Here is a 21,201-nt window from a genome sequence, read left to right as displayed (position 1 = left end):
TTGAACTGCTTTTAACTTGATATGGCATCTTAAAAAAAAATCTACACTTCTGGCATAAAACCTCTCAAACAGTTGCATTTTAATGGACAAAAAAACTAAAATTAGAAATGACTGGGTAACTGCAATAAAGTATGCTTAAGGTGTCAAAATGTTTGTTTTAATTTGTATATATATATGTGTGTGTGTGTGTGTGTGTGTGTGTATATATGTGTATATAAAAGAGTATTTGTTGGAGTTTTTCATATTTCTTTTTATTTTAGATTTAGTAATTAAAAATAAAAAATATATATATAAAATTAGAAATGTTGTTTTGACAACTGAAATAAGCTTAAATTGTAGGTTTTTATCTAATATTTATATACATATTTTTTTATTTTTTTACTGAAAATAATTGGTATTTGTTTATTTTTTATTTTTAATAATTATTTTTAGCTTAATTTTTTTATTTAAGTTTAAGTTAGTCATTTTAATACTTATAAAAAATTAAAATGATGTTGCTTTGCCAACTAAGGGCAATAAAATCTAATTCTAGTTTTGCATCTAATATTTAATCTAATAATATTTTGTAATCTTTTTAATTTATCTGTAATTTTTTTTCTTTTTATCTTTATTTTAATTTCAGTTTTTGTTTTGTAGTAATTTTTGTAAATATTACAATAGAAATGTTGCCTTGGCAACTAAATGAAATAGAATATCTTGAAGTTTTTCCATCGAACACTTTAATATTTTTTATTTTTACAGAAAATTATTCTTAGTTTTACTTTTTGTTAACAATTACAACATTGCTTTAAAGTGTTCACAAACTGTATGACTTATGTACAAGCATTATAAATATATAACATACATATTTATGGACAATATATAATTGTACTGCAACTGTGCAGAAATTCAGATTCATATTTATTTGAAACCGAATCAATTAAGTTACAGTCTTAAGTTCATCTCAACAAATGCAAGAAAAAAAGAAAATCAGCTTGTAATAATGTTTTAATATAAAACAAATCAAATATTAAAGATAAGCAACAGGGATCTGAGCCCATCATTTATGTTTTTAAAAATTACCAAAAGCCGACACTGTTTGTAAACATAGTGATGCATGTTTGTAAGCTGTTCATCAGTCGCCCGTCTGGAAGCACATGGGTTCAGACAGCAGTCTGACGGCGCTGTCGTCTTCCTGCATGTGATCCAGTCTCGTCTCGTTCCTCTCTTCCTCGTCTCCTCTCATCTGCTCACGTTCTTCATCCTGCTGCGTCTCACCGTCATTATCTTCGCCCTCCTCTTCGGTTTCTCCACGTTCATCAGGCTCAGCTGCAGGAGATCCGTCTCCTGTGTCTGCGGAAAGAAAAAATTTTACAACTTTATTTGGTGCTTTAATAATATAATTGCATATACTTTACATCCTTACATGATTATGAACTAGTGACTTGAACCAGTTCATTAAAACAAACTGTTTTTAATCAAATTTTCCTAGTTTGGCTAAGGCTCTGGATTGCGTTGTAAATAATATTCAGTTTCTTGCGCAGACTGATCATTTTGTTTCATAAGACCTTATTTTATCATCTCGAGTATTTGTTGACCGATATATTGCAAGGGCCGATATATCAGCCGATATTTGGCACTTTGCAAATATCGGCATTGGCCTATACGTTTTTCTGCTTGACCGATGTATTGGAGGCGGGACTTTTATTTTGACGGCGCTGAGAGCAGCAGTGCCTGAGTGCTCACACTCTCTCTCTTGTTTATTGTCGTTGTAAACAGTTCTGTCTAATACGGATAGAAGTCTGTCTAATAATCAGTTAGAATTGTTAAATAAAGGAATTAATGTATACAGAAAGTATAACAATTGCTTTCATATAATTAGTAATAGAAAGGCAAACATAATAATACTTTTTCGTTTGCCGTCAGCATTAAGCAAATATGCATTTATATAATATATCTAACAAACTTCCCAGAATACAGAGTGCCCTGTTGGTTACAGTGTTTACCTTTTATTAAATATTTATTTATTTGTAAAAAAATTTAAAAAATCTAAATTGTGTATACATTAATTTTTTTAATCCATTGTCAAATGATTTAAAATTTCTTAAATATTAATTAAAAAAAAGTAAAATAAAATAAAAAAATCAGCTTTATATCGGTTATCAAGCACTCTGCTTTCCAAGATATCGGTATCGGCTAATAAAAAAAAAACAAAAAAAACACTATCGGTCGACCACTAATCAGGAGCCACATGGATTCATTTTGTGTCGCCTGTATATGCTTTTTTAACTCTCAAAGTGCCAGTAGCTGTTTATTTGAAATTTATGAACCACCAAGGACCAAGGTTTCATCTAAAAATCTTCTTTACTGTTCTACTGAAGAACAAAAGTCATCTTGGATGACCAGAGGATGAGTAAATAAACAGAACATTTTCAATTTTGGGTGAACTCTCCGTTTAACGTGTGTGTGTGTGTGTTTACCCTGGCCGCTGTTGTCCCGTCCCGGCGTCCCGTCTGCACCCTGCGTGGCCCCCCCGAGCGGACACTTGTGATCGCTGTAGTATTTCTGGCGGGTGAAGCCCTTGTTGCAGGCGGCACAGCGGAAGCGATAGTTATCGGTGTGTGAGCGCTGATGCTCCAGCATGTGAGCGCGACGACTGAACGATTTCTGACAGAACTGACACTTATACGGCTTTATACCTGCAGGAGAGAGAAAGACATTCGCTACATACATCATTATACAGTTCCACATTACTCAACAACAACAACAGAAACATTTATTAGAGTATCTTTGCCTTGTTTTGCAGTAACAGTATTGAAATGTGCATAAAAACAAGATGAATTCACCTGACAAGCAAAACTATTACTAAGATATTAAGGTTTGTTGCTTATAAAATATTTTCTGATTATAATTGAAGTATTTTTTAAAGTAAATGCTCAAATGTAGAATAATAGAATAGAATAATAATTTAGAATATATACAGTATATGCTTAGAAATTAATATATGTAATTTATATGTGTGTTTATTATATTACATTACATATAGTTTTTAATAAAAAAGTACACAATAGATTAGACAGACAATATAGATTTATATTTATATATAATATAGGCAGATTTTAATCTAAAGGGATTTGTAAACTTTTCTAAATGATACGTTTTTTTATGAATTTAACTTGAAATAAAAGAGCTATTAAAATTATTAAAACTAATAGAAATGAAAGAAACGCAACAAAATTCCTAAAATGAAAAAGAAAATGGAAAATATAAAAATGAAATCCAATTCAAAATATTAATAATAACTATTAGTGTCTCAATGATTGTAAAATAACATTCACTAAAACTAAAATTAAAAATTAATTTCGTTAATTGAAAATTAATTTCGTTAATTGAAATGAAAATAAAATATGAATATTAGTATATAAAAAAAGGCAAGATAGTATAGTATACTACAATATATTGTTAACTAAATCTATTAAAAATGTTTTTTCTTTTATTACAAAATTTATTAGACAATAGTTTTAGAACTAAAATGAACCAAAATAGAAATAAAAAATAATAAAAATGGCAAAAGCAATAACTAAATTTCTAAAATGTAAACTAAAATGACTAAAACTATAATATAGTATACTAATAGTATTTGAATAATACAGTCGTGGCCAAAAGTTTTGAGAATGACATAAATATTAGTTTTCAAAATGTTTGCTGCTAAACTGCTTTTAGATCTTTGTTTCAGTTGTTTCTGTGATGTACTGAAATATAATTACAAGCACTTCATATGTTTCAAAGGCTTTTATCGACAATTACATGACATTTATGCAAAGAGTCAGTATTTGCAGTGTTGGCCCTTCTTTTTCAGGACCTCTGCAATTCGACTGGGCATGCTCTCAATCAACTTCTGGGCCAAATCCTGACTGATAGCAACCCATTCTTTCATAATCACTTCTTGGAGTTTGTCAGAATTAGTGGGTTTTTGTTTGTCCACCCGCCTCTTGAGGATTGACCACAAGTTCTCAATGGGATTAAGATCTGGGGAGTTTCCAGGCCATGGACCCAAAATTTCAACATTCTGGTTCCCGAGCCACTTAGTTATCACTTTTGCCTTATGGCACGGTGCTCCATCGTGCTGGAAAATGCATTGTTCTTCACCAAACTGTTGTTGGATTGTTGGAAGAAGTTGCTGTTGGAGGGTGTTTTGGTACCATTCTTTATTCATGGCTGTGTTTTTGGGCAGAATTGTGAGTGAGCCCACTCCCTTGGATGAGAAGCAACCCCACACATGAATGGTGTCAGGATGCTTTACTGTTGGCATGACACAGGACTGATGGTAGCGCTCACCTTTTCTTCTCCGGACAAGCCTTTTTCCAGATGCCCCAAACAATCGGAAAGGGGCTTCATCGGAGAATATGACTTTGCCCCAGTCCTCAGCAGTCCATTCACTATACTTTCTGCAGAAGATCAATCTGTCCCTGATGTTTTTTTTGGAGAGAAGTGGCTTCTTTGCTGCCCTTCTTGACACCAGGCCATCTTCCAAAAGTCTTGTCCTCACTGTGCGTGCAGATGTGCTCACACCTGCCTGCTGCCATTCCTGAGCAAGATCTGCACTGGTGGCACTCCGATCCCACAGCTGAATCCTCTTTAGGAGACCATCCTGGCGCTTGCTGGACTTTCTTGGACACCCTGAAGCCTTCTTTACAAGAATTGAACCTCTTTCCTTGAAGTTCTTGATGATCCTATAAATTGTTGATTTAGGTGCAATCTTAGTAGCCACAATATTCTTGCCTGTGAAGCCATTTTTATGCAACACAATGATGGCTGCACGCGTTTCTTTGCAGGTCACGATGGTTAACAATGGAAGAAGAATGATTTGAAGCATCACCCTCCTTTTAACATGTCAAGTCTGCCATTCTAACCCAATCAGCCTGACATAATGATCTCCAGCCTTGTGCTCGTCAACATTCTCACCTGAGTTAACAAGACGATTACTGAAATGATCTCAGCAGGTCCTTTAATGACAGCAATGAAATGCAGTGGAAAGGTTTTTTGGGATTAAGTTAATTTTCATGGCAAAGAAGGACTATGCAATTCATCTGATCACTCTTCATAACATTCTGGAGTATATGCAAATTGCTATTATAAAAACTTAAGCAGCAACTTTTCCAATTTCCAATATTTATGTAATTCTCAAAACTTTTGGCCACGACTGTACTAACATTATTAATTAAGACTATAATTGTATATGAATACTACTAAAACAAACTATTAAAATCAGTTACGTTCATTAAAATGAGGCTGAATATTATATGAAAAACCGAAGTACTAAAGTTCAGACTTCATCATCCTCACCTGAATGTGAGAGAATATGAGCTTTGAGTTTGTCGGGTCTGTTAAACTCTTTGGTGCAGCCCACATGAGTCCTGTCACAGAAATCAAATCATCAAACACATTCAGATCACACGGATGTCTCTCTGCCGCCTCAACGCCGTCACTCACCTGAAGGGACACTTGTACTTCTTGAAGGGTTCGTGAATCAGCATGTGTCTCTTTACTTTGTCCTTCCTGTTGAACGTGGCCTCACAGACGGAGCATTTATACGGCTTCTCTCCTGCGAAACAACAAAATCTGACTTTACGTTCCTGTAACACATCAGACTCATTTTATAATTCAGTTTATTACTCAATCAAAGCTACTTCGTACATTAACTCGTCTGTTTTTTGGGACTTTCTAGAGTAGTGTTGCTTTCGGCAACGAAAATGATAACTAAATATCGTCGTCAACGAACCTCGAAGGCGCAACGTAAATGCTGATCATGTGATGATGACTATAATTAAACGTATAATTAAATATTGTTGACAAATAAAAACAAGACTAAATGTGGTTTACAAAGTAAAAACTATGCTAAAATGTCTCTTCATTTTCCTTGACAGAAACAAAATGTCATAACGTTATTTCGTCTCGTATAGTCACGATATTATTTTTATTTTGCAGTATTTCTGTTTCTGTATTATTTATAAGACGACAACAAACAAAGTTAAGTCTGACACAGAGAAAGGGACCAATGTGTGTACTTCTAACTAGTGGTCGACCGATATGTGTTTTTTTGACTGCCGATAGCCGATATGCAGCCGATATATATATATATATATATATATATATATATATATATTTTTATTTTTTATTTTTTTTTTTATTATTATTATTAATATTTAAGAAATTTGAAATCATTTGACAATGGATTAAAAAATAAATGTGTAAAAGAAACATACTTAAACTTTAGATTACAGTATTTTTCACTAATAAATAAATATTTGATAAAACTATAATATAAAAATAAGTAAACACTGTAACCAACAGGGCACTCAGAAGTTTTTGTGTACACTGGGAATCATATTTTTCTAATAAAGGCAGGGTATCCCTCATTTTACATACAGCACACAGAGAAAATGACATAAATATGACAGTGGGCGAATGCATAAAGCGCAGAATAATTTGAAATCACGAGTTTAAAGTTTAAAGCATTCAATTCACACGGACCGACTGTCACACAGAGAACATGCGATCATGCTGGATACACATACACACGATCTGACAGCTAGATTCAAGTAAGTTTGCAAGGTTTGTGAAATTAAATGTTCAAAGATTTGTTTAAATTATACAAATGCGTATTTGCTTAATGCTGACGGCAAACAAGAAAGTATTATAATGTTTGCCTTTCTATTACTAATAGGCCTAATATAAAAGAAATCGTTATAATACTTTCTGCATACATGAATTCCTTTGTTTAACCGTTAATCTGATTATTAGACAAACTTCTATCCATATTAGACAGAAATATTAATGACTACAGTAAACAAGAGAGAGTATTTGAGCACTCAGTGCTGTCAAAATAAAAGTACCGAACACATCTCCAAACACATCGGCCTACAGAAAAACTTATCGGCCAATGGCGATATTTGAAAAATTTAAAATATCGGCCGATATATCGGCCGACCACTACTTCTAACGTGTTTGGTTGGTAAAATAAATGTTGTAAATTCAAATCAGAGCATCTTCCGTGTCTGGAATGGATGCATTCTTGAGTCTAAAAGGTATATAATATATAATAAGATAACCTGGTTTGAAATGGGTTTGGCTAAAAGAAAATTTTGGTTTCGTCTATACTACTAGGTACTTATACTATACTGGCTGGATTAAATAGAATTGCATTACTAAAATTAGACTAAAATACAACTTTCTTTGACTAGAACTAGACTAAATGTCATCAGTTTTCATCGACTAAAACTAAACGAAAATAGTCATGGATAATTCTGACTAAAATGCTCAGACTTTTAGTTGCCTCGACTAGACCAACTACACTAAAAAAAGTATGAACGTGATTAAAACTAATAAAAACTAAAATGACAATTCACACAAAGACTAGACTAAAACTAAAATTAACACAGACCGCCAAAAACAACACTGTTCTAAAGCCTTCATAAACTCTAGGCTAAAACCGTATTTGAGAGGAAAGGACATAAAGTGTGTGGTACCTGAGTGGATCTTTGTGTGTAGTTTGAGGTAGTGCTCTGTTTTGAAGAACTTTTTACAGATCTGACATTTGAATTTGCCGCCAACGCCGTGAGTGGAGAGATGCCTGCGGAAATACCTCTCACACGGAAACACCTGAGGGATACAAACACATTCACCGCTGCTGACATATGTGTTTCATTTGATTCTTCAATATGATTCTTTGAAAAGAAATGTTCAGGTGCTGACTAAAAAAAATGTAAACATTTTTTTTACTTTAAATAAAATATAAATATTACATGAAAAACTTAACACTTTTTGTAATAGTAGATATAGAAATTTTAAGCTGAAACTAGATCTATAGTCAAATTTAAACAAAGTTAAATAATAAAAAACAAAAACTAATAAAAATGATTAAGGCACAACAAAAAGCTTAAACTGAAATGAAAATGAGAAACATTAAAAATCTTTTTCATCACTTGAAATTAAGCTGAAAAAAAAAGAATATTAGATGAAAAAGTTAAACTTAATGTTTTCTTGACAACTAAAGGTCCTTTCACACTGGACGCGATTTTGACGCGCGAATAATTCGCGCGATGGTTTTATTTTTTGATCAGCTGTTTGTGTAATGAGTGCTTTCACACCGAACACGAATGTGCTGAGGCGAAAAAACGACTTTTTTTTTTTTCGCTTCGATGTCGATTTTTTTTTACTTTTGAGGCGACAAAAAGGCTTCAGCCAATCACATACAAGGAAACAAAGGTCACGTCACAGCAAAAATGACGGATCTTCTGATTACTTGTGTGTGTGTTCTATGGGCTGATGCTTTTAGGAGGACAGCTCACCTTAAGCAGACTGCCAGACGCTGCTCCGGATCAATTGGTTCCCTGAAGTTTGTGGTTTGTCTCGTCAGATGCGGTGCCACTATCTGAAGGAGCTCCTCGAATTGTCCCACAGACATCCGAAAGTAAGTGCGGAACCGGCAATGATAAAGTTTTAGCTCCTGTACATGATTGGCATACTCCCCTTCAGACTCTCTGTTCTTTAGGACTGGGTGCACCCAAAACCTTCTTTTCTGTCTTTTAAAGAAAATGAAAAGCTCGTCTTCACTGGATGATGATGTTGAAGTGTCCATTTTCTCAACTGTCGGCGCGAAAGTTTTGGAATGTTGAAGCTCTCTGAACGTCACAGACATCGCAAATTCGCGTCGCGGCTGATGTGAATGGTTTTGACGCGAACTATTCGCACGCGAACTATTCGCACGCGAACTATTCGCTTTTTCGTTTCGCTTTTTCGTTACGCATCCGGTGTGAAAGGGCCTTAACTGAAATGAAAAATTAAAAAAAATGTAACAAAATTAAAGCTGACTTACTAAAAAATACAAAAAATTACAAAAGCACATAAAATTACTAAACATTAAAAATAGAATAGAAATAAAAGTTCATTTAAAGTATTATATACAATAATAGTATATTAATAATACTAAAACTTAAAGTATTAAAAATAATGTTTTTTTAAATAATATGTTATAATAGTTCAAAAGAAATATAGAAAAACATTTATTTGAAATAAAGCTGTAATAAAATGTAATAGTATTTTCCTTGGCAGCAAACTGAAGTAATACAATTACTAAAACTGAGGTATAAATGAAAAAAAAAGGTAAAAATAAATATATATATAAAAAACTGATAAAATGGCAAACGAAAACACTGAAACATAAACTAAAATGAATATGAAAATATAAAAGCTATTCAAAATTATTAAGTTCAAGTTCAGTTTATTTATAAAGCACAAATAAAAACGGCCACAGGCCGACCAAAGTGCTGTACAAGTTAGGAAAAATAAAAGGTTAAGTACTCTAAAGTCAGCAAGATAGTTTAAAACAGAACACTTATAAAGTACACAAATAGTAGCAAACAATTTATGATAGAACACTCTTATAAGCTAAAAGCAACCGAGAATAGATAAGTTTTGAGACATGATTTGAACTACGACAAAGTGGAGGCAGATCTAATATGGAGTGGGAGCTTATTCCACAGTGTTGGGCCGGCCACTTCAAAGGCTCGGTTACCCCTCGATTTTAGCCGGGTTGTGGGAATCTGAAGGAGGAGCTTATCTTTGGATCTAAGGCCTCTAGTAGGAAGGTAGGGATGGAGTAGATCGGACAAATAAGAAGGTGCTAAATCATTTAATGATTTAAAAACCGGTAGTAAAATTTTTAAATAAATTCTAAAATTAAACGGAAGCCAGTGAAGGGATCTTAGGAGGGGGGTGGCATAATCAAATTTCCTCTTTCCCTTCAGAAATCTCGCTGCTGCGTTTTGAACGACCTGTAGGCGTGACGTTTGGGACTTAGATATACCAAAGTATTGGGAATTGCAATAGTCCAGGCGAGAGGTAATAAGAGCATGGATAGCAGTCTCCATGGAGCGCTTAGGGAGAAAAGATTAGATTTTTGTTAAAGAGCGAAGAGAGAAGAAGCTGGACCCAATGACTGTGCTTATCTGCTTGTCAAATTTGAGGCACCTATCTACCATCACACCTAGATTCCTTACTTGGGGAGAAATGAACTGATTTAGAGATTCAAGGTCAGGGTGATTACTTAGCCTGGATTCTGAGGAGTTAAAAACAATGACTTCTGTTTTGTCTGAGTTCAGAAAAAGAAAATTATTGGCAAGCCAAGCTTTCACATCCTCAAGACATGCTGTTAGGTTGCCTAGAGAACTGTTATTTTTCTTAGACACAGGCATATAGATTTGTATATCGTCAGCATAGCAGTGGAATGAGACATTATGTTTCCTGAGAATGGAACCCAAAGGGAGAAGATAAAGAGAAAAAAGGACAGGAGCTAAAACAGAGCCTTGTGGCACACCACAGTAAAGATTACTAGGAGAAGAAGAGAAATTTCCTATTTTTACTTGGAAAAATCTATTGGTAAGAAAAGATTTAAACCAGCTTAAAACAGCCTCCCCTAACCCAACGCAGTGTTCCAGCCGAGAGATAAGAATTGAGTGATCGACGGTGTCAAAAGCAGAGGATAGGTCTAACATTATTAAAATGACAGAGTCCCCCGAATCTGTAGCCATATAAATATCATTGAGAACTTTTACAAGAGCGGTCTCTGTGCTGTGCAGTGATTTAAACCCAGACTGGAACTTCTCAAGAACCTGATTATCAGTCAGGAAGGTCTGGAGCTGTAAAAACACAGTTTTTTCCAGTATCATAGAAATAAATGGCAAAATGGAAATCGGACGAAAATTCTATAAAATAGAAGCATCAAGTGAGGGTTTCTTTAAAACAGGTGTAACCATGGCAATTTTCAAGTTAGATGGCACAGCTCCTTCTAACAAGGGATTTGTTAAATAGTGACACCAGCCCTGGGCCGACAGTGTCAAATATGAGTCTCAGATGGTACGGATGTATGGTGTCGTGTGAGCTAAAGTAGGGTTTGAGTTTAAGCATAACTTCCTTTACATACTGCAGAGAGACAGGATTGAAAGAAGTCCACGGGACAGGTGAAGTCATCTCTGTAGGTATTACCTGATCAGAGATCGGAAACTGGGCTCTCAAACTTGAAGCTTTATTGCCGAAATAACTAGAAAAATTCTCACAAAGATCCAAAGACGGGCAGTGAAGAGATATAACAGGGGGGTTTAGAATGGAGTTAATAACAGAAAAGAGAGCTTTTGGGGTGTGGTGGTGTTTTTCAATTTGTTTAGAATAAAAGGAAGCCTTAGCTTTCTTAACAGCATACTGATATGATGATAGGCAATTTTTTAAGATCTCATAAGAAATCTGTAGTTTGACCTGTATTAAGAAATACTATAATATTATGTAAATAATAGTGAAATATTGCTGACCTTCTGGCAGTGTGGACAGGGGTAGTTGTGAGTGGCGTTCAGCAGATGTTGTTCCAGAGCTTCTTGTGTGGAATATTTACTCTGACACTTCATACATCTGAACACAGAAACAACAACAACCACACATTCACATTCATCTGAGTAGATTTAAACCTCATAGTCTCATCACTGTGACCTGTAGTAGCTAGTCCGTGACTGTGTGTGTGACCTGTAGTAGCTGGTCAGTGACTGTGTGTGTGACCTGTAGTAGCTAATCAGTGACTGTGTGTGTGACCTGTAGTAGCTAATCAGTGACTGTGTGTGTGACCTGTAGTAGCTAGTCAGTGACTGTGTGTGTGACCTGTAGTACCTAGTCAGTGACTGTGTGTGTGACCTGTAGTAGCTAGTCAGTGACTGTGTGTGTGACCTGTAGTAGCTAGTCAGTGACTGTGTGTGTGACCTGTAGTAGCTAGTCAGTGACTGTGTGTGTGACCTGTAGTAGCTAGTCAGTGACTGTGTGTGTGACCTGTAGTAGCTGGTCAGTGACTGTGTGTGTGTGTGTGTGTGTGTGTGTGTGTGTGTGTGTGTGTGTGACCTGTAGTAGCTGGTCAGTGATTGTGTGTGTGTGTGTGTGTGTGTGACCTGTAGTAGCTGGTCAGTGACTGTGTGTGTGTGTGTGTGACCTGTAGTAGCTGGTCAGTGACTGTGTGTGTGTGTGTGTGTGTGTGACCTGTAGTAGCTGGTCAGTGACTGTGTGTGTGTGTGTGTGACCTGTAGTAGCTGGTCAGTGACTGTGTGTGTGTGTGTGTGTGTGTGTGTGACCTGTAGTAGCTCATCAGTGACTGTGTGTGTGTGTGTGTGTGTGTGTGTGTGTTTGTGTGTGACCTGTAGTAGCTGGTCAGTGACTGTGTGTGTGTGTGTGTGACCTGTAGTAGCTGGTCAGTGACTGTGTGTGTGTGTGTGTGTGCGACCTGTAGTATCTGGTCAGTGACTGTGTGTGTGTGTGTGTGTGTGTGTGTGTGTGTGACCTGTAGTAGCTGGTCAGTGACTGTGTGTGTGTGTGTGTGACCTGTAGTAGCTGGTCAGTGACTGTGTGTGTGTGTGTGTGTGACCTGTAGTAGCTGGTCAGTGACTGTGTCTGTGTGTGTGACCTGTAGTAGCTGGTCAGTGACTGTGTGTGTGTGTTTGTGTGTGACCTGTAGTAGCTGGTCAGTGACTGTGTGTGTGTGTGTGTGTTTGTGTGTGACCTGTAGTAGTTGATCAGTGACTGTGTGTGTGTGTTTGTGTGTGTGACCTGTAGTAGCTGGTCAGTGACTGTGTGTGTGTGTGTGTGTGTGTGTGTGTGACCTGTAGTAGCTGGTCAGTGACTGTGTGTGTGTGTGTGTGTGACCTGTAGTAGCTGGTCAGTGACTGTGTCTGTGTGTGTGACCTGTAGTAGCTGGTCAGTGACTGTGTGTGTGTGTGTGTGTGTGTGTGTGTGTGACCTGTAGTAGCTGGTCAGTGACTGTGTGTGTGTGTGTGTGTGTGTGTGTGTGTGTGTGTGTGTGTGTGTGTGTGTGTTTGTGTGTGACCTGTAGTAGCTGGTCAGTGACTGTGTGTGTGTGTGTGTGTTTGTGTGTGACCTGTAGTAGCTGGTCAGTGACTGTGTGTGTGTGTGTTTGTGTGTGACCTGTAGTAGCTGGTCAGTGACTGTGTGTGTGTGTGTGTGTGTGTGTGTTGTGTGTGACCTGTAGTAGCTGGTCAGTGACTGTGTGTGTGTGTGTGACCTGTAGTAGCTGGTCAGTGACTGTGTGTGTGTGTGTGTGTGACCTGTAGTAGCTGGTCAGTGACTGTGTCTGTGTGTGTGACCTGTAGTAGCTGGTCAGTGACTGTGTCTGTGTGTGTGACCTGTAGTAGCTGGTCAGTGACTGTGTGTGTTTGTGTGTGACCTGTAGTAACTGATCAGTGACTGTGTGTGTGTGTGTGTGTGTGTGTGTTTGTGTGTGACCTGTAGTAGCAGGTCAGTGACTGTGTGTGTGTGTGTGTGTGACCTGTAGTAGCTGGTCAGTGACTGTGTGTGTGTGTGTGTGTGTGTGTGTGTGTGTGTGTGTGTGTGTGTGTGTGAGACCTGTAGTAGCTGGTCAGTGACTGTGTCTGTGTGTGTGACCTGTAGTAGCTGGTCAGTGACTGTGTGTGTGTGTGTGTGTGTGTGTGTGACCTGTAGTAGCTGGTCAGTGACTGTGTGTGTGTGTGTGTGTGTGTGTGTGTGTGTGTGTGTGTGTGTGAGACCTGTAGTAGCTGGTCAGTGACTGTGTCTGTGTGTGTGACCTGTAGTAGCTGGTCAGTGACTGTGTGTGTGTGTGTGTGTGTGTGTGTGACCTGTAGTAGCTGGTCTCTTTGCGCTGGCTCGGCTGTGGACAGAAGCTGTGTGAATACTGGTGAAGACCGAGCTCGAAGAGCGATGGGAAGACTTTACTGCACTGGTGACAGCGGTACGTCAGCTGCTCCTGGTGTGTGTGGATGTGCTCCAGAAACTGATCCAGCTTCTGAAACGTCTGAGAGCAGCTCTTCACCACACAGCGGTACACCTGACAGGAACTTCATAGAGTCAGTCTCGTTTAACCATCGCACACTGAGAGAAGATGTAAAATGACTGACCACACTTCATTTTTACTTGACGTTAGGGGTTGTGTAAATCTGAAACGATTCTCAGATGCTATTTTATATTTTTAGCATCATTGTCTTGTGACACTTTACAATAGGTTTGTTAATTTGTTAACATGAACAAACAATGAAAAATACTACTACAGCATTTAACAATCTAAGTTAATTTGTTAATTTCAACATCTAAATCTAAAGTTATTATGATGACATGAATTAGCAATGAACAGTTGTACTTTTATTACTACCTAACATTTAAAATAAATATATACTGTAACAAATCTATTGCTCATTGTTAGTTAATGTTAGTAAATGCATTAACCACTCTTTACTGATAGGACCTTAATGTAAAATGTTACCAAAATATCTCATGTCATTTAAAGATCCTTAAAACAAGATCAATTTACCGGAGAAGCACAACTGTTGGATAATAACTTTATATTTATTTTTTACATTTAATTTTTCATGAAAAAGTTTAAAAGAGCAACATTTATTTGAAATAGAAACATTTTGTAGCAGTATAAACGTCCTTACTGTTACTTTTGATAATTTTAATGTGTAAGAAATTTAATAACAAAAAAGAATAATAATCTTACTGAACCCAAGCTTTTAAACAGTAGTGTACATAGTTTAACAGAACAAGATAAATGTACCTGAGAAGCAAAATTGCTAAGTAATAACTTGTTTTCAGAGAATGCATTCTTAGCTGTTTGTTTGTATCCTGGCTCTGTAAAATGTTCATGTGTGTGTGCGTTACCTGTTCGTTCTTGTGCTGCGTCATGTGAGACTTCAGCTGGAAGTAGGTGCTGAATTTGGCCGAGCAGAACTGGCACTGATACGAGCTGTCGATGAGGATGATCTGCTTGTTCTGGTTCATCCCGCTGCTCTGTTTGCCCTCTGCCGAACCCTGTGTCTCCTGGACCTCAGCGTCCTGCTCCTCGACGGCTGGAGACGAAGCCACACAAATGATCTTTAGGTTGGTATGAAACATCACCAGGTCATCCGAGATCAGGAGGAGTTTGTTTCTTCATCAGGTTTGGAGAAATGTAGCATTGCATCAGTGTCTCATCAACGGATGCTCTGCAGTGAATGGGTGCCGTCAGAATGAGAGCCCAAACAGCTGATAAATACATCACAATAATCCACAGCCACTCCAGTCCATCAGTTAACATCTTGTGAAGTGAAAAGCTGCATGTTTGTAAGAAACAAATCAATCATTAAGATGTTTTTAACTTCAAATCACTGACTGTTGCTAAAACATGAGTCTATAATCCATAATAACGCTTCATTTAGTGATAAAAGTGCATCTCCTGTTGTCTCTCGCATCAAAATCCAGACACATATTTGTTTAGAGCCGTTTAAACGGTGCTTGATTCAGACCAGAACACTTTTTCACTGGAGGAAGCGTTATTATGGATAGAGGACTCGTATTTTAGTGATAGTTTGAAGTATAAAAAAAACTTAATGCTGGATTTGTTTCAGCTTTTGTCTTCTCCAGACATTAACTGATGGACTGGAGTAGTTTGGGTTACTTGTGATGTATTTATCAGCTGTTTGGACTCTCATTCTGACGGCACCCATTCACATTCATTGCTGAGCATGTGATGCAATGCTACATTTCTCCAAATCTGACGAAGACACAGACTCATCTACATCTCGGATGACCTGAGAGTGAGCACATTTTCAGCAAATTAACATTTTTGGTTGAACTATTCTTTAGCTGGTGCAGTCTCACCTTGCTCTTGCCCTTCTTCCTCCATCTGCTGTGAGTTTTCGTCACTGTTCAGAGGAAGCACGCGCACAGTGATGGGCATCCTGGATGCAGTGCTGTGAACTCCAGCGGGCCAGACCTTGTGCGTCTGCATGTGTTTCTTCACGTTGGACTTCTGAGCGAAGGCACGGCCGCACACGATGCACTGAAAGGGCTTTTCACCCGTGTGACTGCAGATGTAATGCTAAATTATTTATGTCTTTATGCATGATTACAGTCATGATTTTGAGGCCCCTGCACAAAAAACATCTCGTATGAATTTTCTCTTATACCTTCGAATATGCTGCTGGAGGTCAAAGTTCTTGGTAAACACTTTGTCACAGTAATTGCACTTGAGCTTCTGGGCCTTTCCTTTAGTTTGCCCTGCTGGAACAAAATAAGAGACTGGATATACTTGCAATCGTCAGTTACTTAATATGCAATATTGTTTATATGTTTGGGGCTTGTAAGATTTTGTCACGTTTTTGAAAGAAGTCTCTTCCACTCATCAAGCGTTTCAAGCGAAATATTTTTGCAATTTAAAACAGCTGTTGGATATATGTTAAAATATAATTTATTTCTGTGATGCACAGCTGTATTTTCAGCATCATTACTCCAGTCTTGGAGTCACATGATCTTCAGAAATCATTCTAATCTGCTGCTCAGGAAACATTTCTGATTATTATCAATGTTAGACTAAAATTATTTTCATGGTCCTTCATGAATAAAAAGTCCAAAAGACCAACATTTCTTTGAAACATAATTATTTTGTAACATTGTAAATGTCTTTCTTGTCACATCGGATCAATTTAATGCTTCCTTGCTGAATAAAAGTATTAATTTCTTTCCAAAAAATCTTACAGACCCCAAACTAAGTAGCACTTGTTTAATCAAATATATAAGCAGACTGGTTGGTGTAGATCATGTTTTGACGCTGTGAGGTACCATCCTGTGTTTTCTTGGAGGTTCTGGCTCTCTTAGGGATGATAACCTTGTCATATTCGCCCAGCTCGGAGAGGTTTGTGCTGATGTTGCAGGTCTTGGTTTTGTTGCTCTGTTTTCCTGGGCTGTAAACCGGAGCGGCGCTGAACACCTGGCCCTCCACACACTGACTGGGAACCTGCAAACACACACACACACACACACACACACACACACACAAACACACACCAGGTGATTAAACGTTCATTAAACAGCCAAACCTGCATCAGTAAACTTAGAATATATATATATATATATATATATGCAGATTTATTTAATCAGAAAAGGCCTCGATTTAATAATAGTTCAATATTATTTATCAATGGCACCTTCTAAAAACTGTTTACGAAGTCCTTTAGAGGTAATAAAAATATACTTACAATTTACTTATAAATGCATATCTTTATTTTCAGCCAGTGTTGTTATTGTTTACTAAAACTATGAATACATTTTTGGGTGTAACTCATACATAACTGGAATAAAATAAAACAAATATTAGATGAAAAACCTGAAAGAAAAAATGATTATTAATGTTAAAGAACTAAAAAATAACCAAAACTAAAAGTGAAATAAAAATAAAGCTTAATAGAAAAAAAAATATAAAATAAAAAAAATATATATATTATTTAAAACAGAGCTAAAATAAAATAAAATATAAATATTAGATAAAAAACATAAAATGATATCTATAAATGTTTCCTTGGCAACAAATTTAAATTAAAAAAGTTTATGTTTAAATACTTAAATTACTAAAACTAAAATAAAATAAATTACATTAAAAACACTAATAAAAATAACAAAAGCACATAAAATTACTAAACCTTAAACTAAAAAAAAAAAAAATCTTATTCAAAATATTAATAAATACTATAATAGTATACAAATAATACTAAAATAGCATTGCTTACTAAAAAAAATTATAGCATATTCAAAATATTAATAATTACTATAATAATATATATCATATTATAAAATGTAGGTCTATTTTGAAGTCTTTTCAATAACAGTATTTACCATCTCTGTCTATATGTACAATCTAGTTTAATTTTGAGTGTATTTCAGAGTTTAATTCTAGTGAAATATGAGCGTTATGTTTGTGATCATGTGAATTAATGAACAGTGCTGTACCTGAATGGACTGAAAAGACTGAAGCCCCAGAGCAGACACTTCTGCAGTACCGCCTCCAGCCATAGGGGGCAGTGTGCTGTACACCTGCACCACTGAATTACTGTTGCTGGAGGGCACCTGTGAGGACAGGGGCGTGGCCTGTGTCTGGGGGAGGGGCTGTGGAGGTTGCTGATGGTGCTGGAGGTACGAGGTTCCCGCGTGCATGCTGAGATTACTCTGAAAAACACAAGCAATGTCAGAGGTTACAAGCTTATTTGTGATCCTTAAAGGAGTATTTCACCCAGAAAATGTGCTCAGCCTTAGGTCATACAAGCTTAGGATGAGTTTGTTTCTTCAACAGATTTGGAGAAATGTAGCATTGCATCAGTGTCTTATAAACGGATGCACTGCAGTGAATGGGTGCCGTCAGAATGAGAGTCCTAATCTCCGATGTCATGAGGGTGAGCACATTTTCAGCATATTTTCATTTTTGGCGGAACTATTCCTTTAAGTATTATCTAGTGTTCACCTGTGTCAGTCCCTGCATGGCTGCCATCGGTTGATCCAGAGAGTTAAACGCTGATATGGCCGACATCAGAACCTCGTCGCTGACCAACACATTTCCCTGGACGAGCGTGTGTGTGAGCGGTGACTGCGGCACAGTGATGTACGTTGACACCTTGAGGATTACATAAACAGAGTGAATTTCAGTGATATGGCGTCTCATGGGGTGTTTTAGCAGGTGTGCTGTACCTGTCTGTTAGCGGTCAGCTGGGGTCCGGCGCTGATGGACGGGACGGAGGTGTAAGCGTTGTTGGAGGCCAGAGAGACGGTGGCCAGTGACGGTGTGTTGGACTGACACTGTTCACGCTTGTGAGTCATGAACGCCGGCAAAGAGTTAAACTGCTTCTTACATTTTCCACACAGAAACACATCATCATCGTCTGCAGAGATCATGTGACATCGAAGGGTTAAGACTAAAAACTGAATGAAACCGCTTCAACAGATTCTTCAAATCAGTTATTGATATTGTTATTGATACAGTGCACCGATCAGTGTTGTTATTGATTATAAAATTATTGATTGTAAAATTATTGATCATTTTAATAAAGTAACTGGAATAAAGCTGAAATAAACTTTTAAAGTTAAAATATATAAAAATTATAAGTATTAAAATTACCATAGAAATGAAGTAAAACTAAATTACAGCTAAATAAAAATAGTAAAAAAAACAACAAAAATTTGTTTTTTTATTAAAATGTACAAAAATAAAATTAAAATGAAAGCTGAAAATATAAAAGATATTTTTTAAATGGCAGCTGACTAAAAAAAAAAAGTTTAAGTACTAAAATGACTTAAACTAAAATTGAAATAAAATGAATTACAGCTAAATAAAAAGACAAACACTAATACAAATGATAAAAGCACATAACAAATTAACTAAAACTTAAACTAAAATTAAAACGAAAACTGAAAATTTAAAATAATACTATGTATATACATACGTGTTGTTAGTGTTAACAAAAAATAAATAAAACCATTAATAATGATTTTAGATAATTAAAATAAAGATTGTTAGCGAAAATTAGGATTGTTGCAATACTAAAAAAAAAGCTACATCTGAAATATAAATAAATTAAAGCTAAATAAAAAAAAAAGACAAAAGCACACGACAAACTTAAAACTAAAATAAAATTAAAAATGAAAGTAAAATCTCTTTCAAAATATGCATGAATATTATAATAAGTACATAAGTACTAAAATACTTTACCTTTAACAGGCAGATCATGCATTCTGTGTATTTAATCGGATAAATGTGTGATGGAGTCTCACCCATCGGCTGGATGTTCGTTCCTGAGACGTTCTGTGTTCCCGGATCCAGAACACCCCCCTGACCGTCCAACAGTGACTGGACATTGAGCACCGTCTGATTGTCCATGCCTTCAACGGGACAAATATGGAGTAATCAATCAATCTATTAATCCACCAGTTATTCAGCATTCAGCAAAACAAATCACTGTCTGACAACTACACCAGTGACAATACAATGAAGGGAGCATATATATATATATATATATATATATATATATATATATATATATATATGTATGTATATGTATAAACACACAGTAGTATTGTTAATTATTATTATTCTCATCAATATTTGATTAGGATTGGTCAAACACAGCATTATGCAAATATTTAGTAAAACTAAAAAAACTATAAGCATTGACTAAAACTATATTTTAAGGTCTGGCTTCCTAAATATCTGTGCTAGTTTCTCACTCCCTTTCTTTACACATATTACATATAATTATTTCAACTCAAAAAAAAAAAAAAAAACAAGTAACAACAATATATTTATTTATTTAATTAAGAACATATATACGATTGTCAAATGAATATGATTTCCAAATACATGTATCATTATATTTATGTTATATAATGTAAGGTAATTCAAATATTGCTATATATATATATATATATATATACCATCTCTTTCGATCATAAATCCAAGCGCTATTAGTTTAGGGAAGGAAACGTGTCACACAAATATACCAATTATTTTATATGTAAAATAACAATGACTATTTTTCATATTGAACATGTGATTGTTAGTGTATTTTAGCACAATAAAATATTATTATTATTATTATTATTAATAAAACATGTATTTATTAGATGGATGCCGTTTAGTGGCTTTTCCAGTGATGTGTCTCTCTCCCTCCGCCATGATCCGCGGCACGAGGCTGTTATTCCAATCGCTCTTCCTCCCTCCTCTACAGCAATCTCTTCTCAGGTACATTCAAGTGAATGAATCATATTGACTGCGATCCTGCGGTATTATTATTTACATGTTTTTAAAAATGTAATTATTGTACTATTGAGACACACTGACATTCACACGAACCGAAACAACTGTGTGAAATGTGTTTCTTTGGCTTGTTCGTCTCGAGCGCGCGTGCATTCTCACTGTAAACATAAAATAATGTATTACAGCTTGTAATTATGCTGGAGAGTTTTAAATAAAGTGCATTATTACCTTCCAGAACCTCAAATATTGCCTGCGCCATCTTGTAGCTCCTGTGCATAACGCCAGCTGTGGGCGGGGCTTATTACAATCATTTACATTGAACAAAGTTTGTCATTATTAATCTATTTAACTAGTTATTTTCATGACATCGGCATTTCACATATGGTTTTATATATGCATTCAAATCCGTGCTCTAATTAGTATTTTTTATAAATGTTTTTTTTTGCATTGATATGAAACATAACGTGAATGGATATTTTTATGCATAAAGCAATTTTGCATTTTCTGTTAAATTAAAGTTTTAATAACCCTGTAATGAAATAAAATACAGAATAGATTAATATAGATGTAATACGTCTAAATTG

At 35.9% G+C, this 21,201-nt stretch overlaps 1 protein-coding gene across 2 annotated transcripts; it reads right to left on the bottom strand.

Moving 5' to 3' along the window:
• Positions 1–702: 702 nt before the first annotated feature.
• znf341 (zinc finger protein 341) lies at positions 703–20,913 on the bottom strand. 2 transcript variants are annotated; one of them, XM_059540273.1, is made up of 16 exons: positions 20,846–20,913; positions 19,636–19,743; positions 18,556–18,746; positions 18,332–18,481; positions 17,824–18,039; positions 16,660–16,834; positions 16,008–16,101; positions 15,700–15,905; positions 14,722–14,909; positions 13,683–13,891; positions 11,346–11,442; positions 7,509–7,641; positions 5,473–5,584; positions 5,326–5,396; positions 2,460–2,678; positions 703–1,332 (listed from the first exon to the last, which is right to left on the bottom strand). In XM_059540273.1, the coding sequence occupies exons 1-16, from the start codon at positions 20,892–20,894 to the stop codon at positions 1,115–1,117; spliced, it is 2,436 nt and encodes an 811-aa protein (XP_059396256.1). In that variant the 5' UTR covers positions 20,895–20,913; the 3' UTR covers positions 703–1,114. The 2 variants fall into 2 exon arrangements, with proteins under 2 accessions (XP_059396256.1, XP_059396257.1); XM_059540274.1 differs by having other exon boundaries at positions 16,008–16,098.
• Between the last annotated feature and the right edge of the window lie 288 nt (positions 20,914–21,201).

This window comes from Carassius carassius, chromosome 46 (assembly GCF_963082965.1).
Source record: "Carassius carassius chromosome 46, fCarCar2.1, whole genome shotgun sequence".
NCBI lineage: Eukaryota > Metazoa > Chordata > Actinopteri > Cypriniformes > Cyprinidae > Carassius > Carassius carassius.
Note: the sequence above shows the minus strand (reverse complement) of the source record. Positions and strands in the feature narration are given on the sequence as shown.

Coding starts and splice junctions, on each gene's coding strand:
- znf341 (XM_059540273.1), bottom strand. CDS start 20,894: ATGCACAGGAGCTACAAGATGGCGCAGGCAATATTTGAGGTTCTGGAA. Junction 18,747..19,635: donor AACGAACATCCAGCCGATGG/GTGAGACTCCAT, acceptor TGATCTCTGCAG/ACGATGATGATGTGTTTCTG. Junction 5,397..5,472: donor AAGTACAAGTGTCCCTTCAG/GTGAGTGACGGC, acceptor TTTCTGTGACAG/GACTCATGTGGGCTGCACCA.